The 6,928-nt window shown below is 33.4% G+C and overlaps 2 protein-coding genes across 4 annotated transcripts; both read left to right on the top strand.

The window, feature by feature from the left end:
• Window positions 1-1,116: 1,116 nt before the first annotated feature.
• On the top strand, window positions 1,117-4,327 carry LOC111920770 (uncharacterized). Of its 3 annotated transcripts, XM_023916329.3 has the most exons (10): window positions 1,127-1,274; window positions 1,341-1,435; window positions 1,971-2,060; window positions 2,470-2,699; window positions 2,788-3,039; window positions 3,127-3,203; window positions 3,293-3,656; window positions 3,735-3,794; window positions 3,890-3,948; window positions 4,051-4,327. In XM_023916329.3, exons 3-10 carry the CDS (start codon window positions 1,985-1,987, stop codon window positions 4,124-4,126), a joined length of 1,194 nt encoding a protein of 397 aa, XP_023772097.1. In that variant the 5' UTR covers window positions 1,127-1,274; window positions 1,341-1,435; window positions 1,971-1,984; the 3' UTR covers window positions 4,127-4,327. The 3 variants fall into 3 exon arrangements, with proteins under 3 accessions (XP_023772096.1, XP_023772097.1, XP_052625102.1); XM_023916328.3 differs by lacking the exon at window positions 1,341-1,435 and having other exon boundaries at window positions 1,117-1,274; XM_052769142.1 differs by lacking the exons at window positions 1,127-1,274; window positions 1,341-1,435 and adding an exon at window positions 1,452-1,668.
• Window positions 4,328-4,683: 356 nt separating this feature from the next.
• LOC111920771 (uncharacterized) lies at window positions 4,684-6,386 on the top strand. The gene is made up of 3 exons (XM_023916331.3): window positions 4,684-4,976; window positions 5,633-5,748; window positions 5,857-6,386. The coding sequence occupies exons 1-3, from the start codon at window positions 4,836-4,838 to the stop codon at window positions 6,212-6,214; spliced, it is 615 nt and encodes a 204-aa protein (XP_023772099.2). The 5' UTR covers window positions 4,684-4,835; the 3' UTR covers window positions 6,215-6,386.
• The last annotated feature ends 542 nt before the right edge of the window (window positions 6,387-6,928 follow it).

The raw sequence follows: 6,928 nt of genomic DNA, 5'->3' as shown, positions 1-6,928 counted from the left end.
TCACAAGAGTTGTAAGTTTGAATGATGTTCATACTTACAAACCATTTTTATCAAGGTTGTCAAGATCGCGATCCTACGTAGGATCGTTTTTGGTTTTGCAAGATCGGGATCGGGATCCTAAGATCCCACAAAATAAAACATAATTTTAATTTATAATTTTTAAACATGAAAAATATTTCAAACATTTAATTTTTCGTTTAAAAGTTATAAAAACTTCAAAATATTAGTCATAAGTCACAAAACAAAATGATAAATGATAAATTAATAAAGAGTAAAAGACATAAAGTGGTAAATCTAATTTCATTTGCAAAAAAAAGGGGAAGATAGGATCGGATCGGATCTCGATCCTACGATCTTACGATCCTACCCTAAATACGATATGTTTACGATCCTGATCGTTTTTCATACCTAGGATCGTACGATCCTACGATCAAAATCACGATTTTGACAACCATGTTTTTTATTACTGGATGTTCATATTCATTTGTATGCGTTCATGTTTATTTTTTTTTATTCATTTTATGTTCGTTTATGTTCATTTGTGTATATTCATTTATGCTTATTAGTACAAACACAAACATATATGAACAAAGTATTTTTCTTAAACAACCGAATACAAACAAGAAACTTCGCTTGATTATGTGTCCATGTCCATTCTTTTGTTCGATTTAACTTAAATAAACGAACAAAAACAAACCATAGCCATGATTGTATTAGTTTACTCCATACCTAAAATTAATGGTTAGTGTTGTAACAAAGGTTGGCAATACTTGGCAACCATTCATTGTTTCATACATATATTCGAAGACTTTTCGCATTGTTGTGATAATATTCGATTGTTTGAGGTGAATAGATGAATGGGGATAGCATCCTAATGGAATTGCCACAATTGAAACTTGTTTCTTAATTAATTCTTGCCATAACTATACAGCGACTTATAACGACATTACTTCCACGGTTTCACCCATATTCGTTTAAGTGATATTATATGTCGTATTAAGGCTTAAAGATATTACATATTTTATATTTACAAAAAATTCAAAATTATTCAAGTAAATGTTTTGGTAGAAAATGTTGACATTCATTTTTTTTAAAATTCATTATTATTATTTAAATTTTAGTTGAATTGTTGAAAAGCTTTTGGACCACGGCAACGGAAAGCCGAAAACCAGAAGTTGGCCCAAAGGGGGCTTTTCCGGGGAAATTAGGGCACAGCTTATCTACACGCACTATCGAAACTACTCTCTCCTGAGGATTATCGTTCTTTGTAAAAGGTACTGGTTTCTTGTTAATGTCGTGGATTTTTTGGTTAATTTACACCACATTCGCTGTATCAGCAGGTTGTTTACATGCGAACTTTGATGAATTTGGTGTTTGTCGCTGCAATCTGAGTCTCGCTTTTACTTCCAATGCTGTCAACTACGATTACCTCTCGGTTATATAGGCCTTTTTAGTATCTATATGCGTATCGATGTACTAAACTTAGCATCAATTTAGGGCTTACAAGTTGTTTCCGTTGAATTTGTTTTGTGGATGAATACATTGGTAGAATAGGAAGTGTACTAAGGTTTGCCTAGAAAAAAACATTGTTCTGTATGCATACAAGTGGGAAATGCCAAAACGGACTAGATATAAGACATGGTTGTTCAAGAAAAGGCGTTTTGCAAGGTTGGGTTTCTAATAGTATATGGTTTTGGATAGGTTAAGACAGGTGATGGCTGGATTTGCATGTGATGTTAAACAACATTAAATATACAGGGCATCCTCTTTCGTGGTGATGTTAAAGAATCTAAAGTGTTCATTTCACTAGCAATTTTAGTAGCTTGTAAAATTATGATGCGGATGTTAACCTGTTCACTTATTGTTCGTAACAAGATAATATATTGGATTTCTGCTTCTTGCTGTTGTTGGCATCCATGTTAACTCATCTTATATTTGTTAACACATGTTCTTCTTTCTTTATGATACAGGCAAGAACGAGACCATGTCTGTTGATAATTCTGTAGTTGATTCTTCAGTGACTGAATGGAAGCCTGATGTAGAGATTAAAAACAATCAAGGTAGTGATCCCTAGTCCCGGGAAAACTGTTTAAATATGTCTGTCATTTTATACATAAAAATAGTGTATTATCAGAGTCATAGTTTGGTTTTACATTTGGTATTAGAACTAACTAACATTAAATAACTTCTACAAAGAATCTTATTTTTGAACTTTACTTATGGTGGGACCCAAAGTTGCACTTACCATATGTGGAATTAGTATAACTTGCACATTGTTGAGTTATTATTTAGGCTTTATGATTACCTGAACTTGGAAGTGAAATAGGTATTAATGTTAGTTATTCATTTCTTTTTTGCACACAGTACATAGCATATTATGTATGAATAAGAAGCATCATTTATGGTATCAGTTGTTGAATAAATCATTCTTTTAGTAGTTAAAATGAATGGATTAGAATGTTGTTATAGAAAGCCCAAATGACAAAGTAGAAAAGGATGCATATCGTTCTGGGGCAGAAGATCAAGACCATTCTTGTGAACAAGTAGGAACATCAAATGCAAATAAAAGGAGTAAATCAAGTGATACAAGATATTTCATCATAAAGAGTTTAAACCATGATAATATCCAACTATCAATCCAGAGAGGAATTTGGGCTACCCAAGTGATGAATGAACCCATCTTGGAAGAAGCCTATCATGTAACTTCATTTCCCTTTGTTTTGTGTGTATATCTTTTTACAAACCATCTAGTTGTAGAAGATGACACTTGCACTTAATCTTTTGCAGAATTCTGGTAAGGTGATTTTAATATTTAGTGTGAATATGAGTGGTTTCTTTCAAGGGTATGCCCAGATGATGTCATCTGTTGGGTGGAGAAGGGACAATGTTTGGAGCCATGGACATGGTGGAAGCAAACCATGGGGTCGCAGTTTTAAGGTGAAATGGCTTCGGTTACAAGACTTGCCTTTCCAGAAGACACTTCATTTAAAGAATCCTTTGAATCAATACAAACCTGTTAAAATCAGTAGAGATTGCCAGGTATGCAGTGTATTATGACATTTCTCCACATCATTCTATCACATGGAGTCATGGAGACTTTTATAATATATATCTTATTTGTTTCAGGAGTTACCTCAAGATATTGGAGAAGCTCTGTGTGAGCTGATTGATGGGGAAAATTGTTTGGATGAAAATCAGACTAGGTTTTAATTTTATTTTGATGCACCACCTTAAGTTATTCTTTTAGGTTGGTAATTTATATGATTTTCTTTTTTTTTTAATATTTATGCAGTTATGCGTTTAACATGGATATATTGGCACCGAGTTTTTATGGTTTACAAGAGGAGGAATGTGAGGTGGCGGTGGCCCCCACCCCCATGCATATAGCAGCAACACCTATGATGTACCCTTCAATGGTGTATCAGCATGAATCAGAAGCAAGTAGATTTCATCAAAGACAAGCAGCAGGGGGATTTCATAATCACAACACAGAAGAAACTAGTTTCATGAACAAAAATGTGGACATGGTTGGTGGTGATAAATCCTTGGTTTGTGATGATTGGGATTTGTGTGCAGAAAGGAACGGAGGAGGACATGGACATGCTAATAATAATAATAATAACGCTGCTATTACTGATGATGATATCCTCGAAATGGTAAGAGTTACTTAAATCCGTTTAATAAATCAGTTATTTTAAATCATAATCATAATTGGGGTCTTTTTACTGATGCAGACATATGAAGAGTATCTGGAAGCCCATGCCAGAGGTGGCAAAAGAATGTCACGTCAACCGGTCAGTCAATAAACTTAATCTTGTCAGAGTTTATATTTATTTATAAAATTAGTTTTAGAATAATGATTATTGATGATGGATTTGAACGGGTGAAGGAGCCTTGTAGACGAAAAAGTCGAGACTCGTCCATTAGCAAAGAGCACGATGATGAGTCGTAAGTATACATTTTATTTACTTTTTTTTTTCTATAAAAAAAAAAAATTAAGGATTTACAAGACTTGAAATGGTCCGAGTGTTTTATCATTTTTTGGTGTAGTGATTCACGTTCGCGGTCAAGGAAAAGAAGTCGGCATCACCATCATCATCATCATCATCATCATCATCGTAAATGACTGGAATGGATTTAGTGGTGGTTTTTCTTCATTTGATAGTAGTATGTATGTATGTGTCAAATGGAAGATAGATAGACACCCAAGAAGTTAGTTATATGATGTTGTACTCTTGGTTACTAGCTATATCTCTACTTTTCATATCATCTGTAAACTGAATTTGTGAATTAACATGTAAATAAATATGTCAACACTGTTGCTACATGTCTATTTTTGTGAAGTTGGAGTGGGTCCGAAAAATGGATCATCCATAATTGTAATTTTGTCTTTGTTTGCGTAAAAGATACTAAATCTTCCTCATGAAAAATAGTGTTAGAAAACATATGTATGTATTGATACACTCCTTGTCTAATATCGATCCACTGCTTGACCAACTGAGTTTTGTAAAGTCGCAAGGGTTGACCTTATCATTTATATTTAAAATGAAACGTGATATATATGAATTTGAAAGAAATTAAAATTATCAATCGATTAGAACCATATCCAAAACTTTTAATTTTGACCTGTTTAGCAATTTTAAACATGACCTTGGGAGTTGGACTAAGACCATACATAGTTTGTAGTCCATAGGCCTTCCTTCGCAGTAGGACTGTAAGGTTTAATTGATGAGTAGCTTTGGCTTCGTCGTCGTCGTTTTTACATATCCCCAAAGGCCGAAGGGAAAAATATCAATAACATTGACTACGCGATTTACATTTCATTTTAAATATAAATGGAAAACGGCAACGGCAACGGCAACGGCAACGGCGGGGTAAACCATACGATCAGCTGCGACGATGTAATTTCCAAGTTGAAGGATGACGGAGATTTCGATCGCCTCCGTCTCAAGATTATCCGCAAGCTTAAGGAAAACGTGAGTCTCTATTTCTGTTTCTTTCTCCCTATTTGCAAATATAACTCGTTAATTAGGGCTTCATTTGGTAACTTCATACGCTTCAATAGTGTTGGTTGTAATAATCTTTTTTTTTTTTTTTGGGTGATGTTTGACTTCCACAATTCTGCTTTGCTTTCCGGCAAAATCCATGACATTTATGTTTCTCTTTTCTCAAGTCTGACTTCAAAATTGGCCAGCAATTTCGAAGCCACACTACACTGGTATAATTAAATTAATAAATAGGTGACCATGGCACATAGAAAGGGCAATTAGGGTGAAAGATGTTGTAGACTTTATAAATTCAGTTCTAAGGACATGGTTGTTAATGTAGAAAACAAAGTATGGATATTGGACTTTGGAGACAGACCTAACCTCCTTGCTAAGTTTTAATATATATAAAAAAGTGGAGGTTAATCACCAAACCTGAGGTGAGTAGGAATTTTATCAACAGATTTGAGTAGTTTTGAAGATTTGAAGGCTCATAAGTGGAGTTTTGAATCCACAAATGCATGTATGATGTATGTGATGTGCCTCTCAATTAAGCATGTGTGGGTGTATATAGAAATATTAGTGACAGACAGTTAATGGAGGTTTTTGGTTTGTGAATTGTGTGTGTGTGTGTGTGTGTGTGGCAGGAAGAGTTGCGAAAGAGCATTGTGTCAATGGTGAAGCAGTCGGTGGCACTTAACCGCCCTGGAGCTGAGAACATGAAGCCTCGTCAACTATCCGATACCATCCATCAAGAAGTCGGGTGGGTACTTTTCTTCCCGTTTCCCACTTTTTTTTTTATTTTTTTATTTTTCCACATTATTTTTATTTACAAATGGTTTTAAATTCCAGTTTTAATTTTAAATTATAGGGACAGAGTAAACGAACAAATTTCCAACGGGCTTTGGGAAATAATCCGATCACCCGATGGCGACATCAAAACTGAGATCACAGAAACCGTAAAATCAGTTTACAACAAACTCTCAACACCAAATCCCGACCCAAAACAAACCCGTATACAAAACAATCAAATTGACATCAACTTACCCCAACAACAACAACAACAAGAAAAAGAAACACTCCTTCAATCAAAACAAGTATTGGAGAAGGATACTGTGGATCCAAGTTCACCACCTGGATTTGGATTTGGAATTGGATTTTCTACAGGTAAAGATGAAGGCAATGATGGTAGTGATGAAGACCCCGAAGCACCCCCTGGGTTTTGTTAACGTTTAAATTTTTCTAATTGCTGCTAACAACATTTACACTTTATCAACCATGGATTTTATAGCATCGGGTTTTAGATTAAAAAAAAAAAATTAGCTATTGCCTCATTTTATGTTAATTCAATCACTTGTTTTAGCATCTTACTTTCTGAAATGGAATCTAAATAGCAACATACTTTTTTTTCAATGTCAAAAACTGTTATATATATATATATATATATATATATATATATATATATATATATATATATATATATATATATATATATATATATATATATACAGCATACTTTCTTGTCCATCTACTACCCCATCCCTCTTCACCATTGCCTATAGGGGTGGCAATACTAAGCAGGTTAAAAATCTCAATCTAATCCACAACCTGTTTGAATAAACTGGTTGAGAATTTTCATCCTAACCCAACTTGTTCATTAACTAGTTTGAAATCATGGCAACATGTTTATTTTTTTTTCTACAACCCAACCTCTTTGATTAATGAGTTGAATACTGTTTGACTCATTTAAATCTAAAAATAAATTAAAAACTTATATGTAGTTAAATATGTTATATACTTCAATAATATTTCAAATAAAATTTGAAAAAACTTTTAAATTACAATAAAGGTTAAATTTGAAAAAAAAAAAAAAATACAACTAGACACTAAAATAAATTAAAATATTAGTTATTAAACGTATAATACTTTAAAATTTAAAACAA

Source organism: Lactuca sativa, chromosome 3 (assembly GCF_002870075.4).
Source record: "Lactuca sativa cultivar Salinas chromosome 3, Lsat_Salinas_v11, whole genome shotgun sequence".
In the NCBI taxonomy this organism is placed as follows: Eukaryota; Viridiplantae; Streptophyta; class Magnoliopsida; order Asterales; family Asteraceae; genus Lactuca; species Lactuca sativa.
The sequence above is the reverse complement of the archived record's forward strand: the minus strand, read 5'-3'. Positions and strand labels throughout refer to the sequence as shown.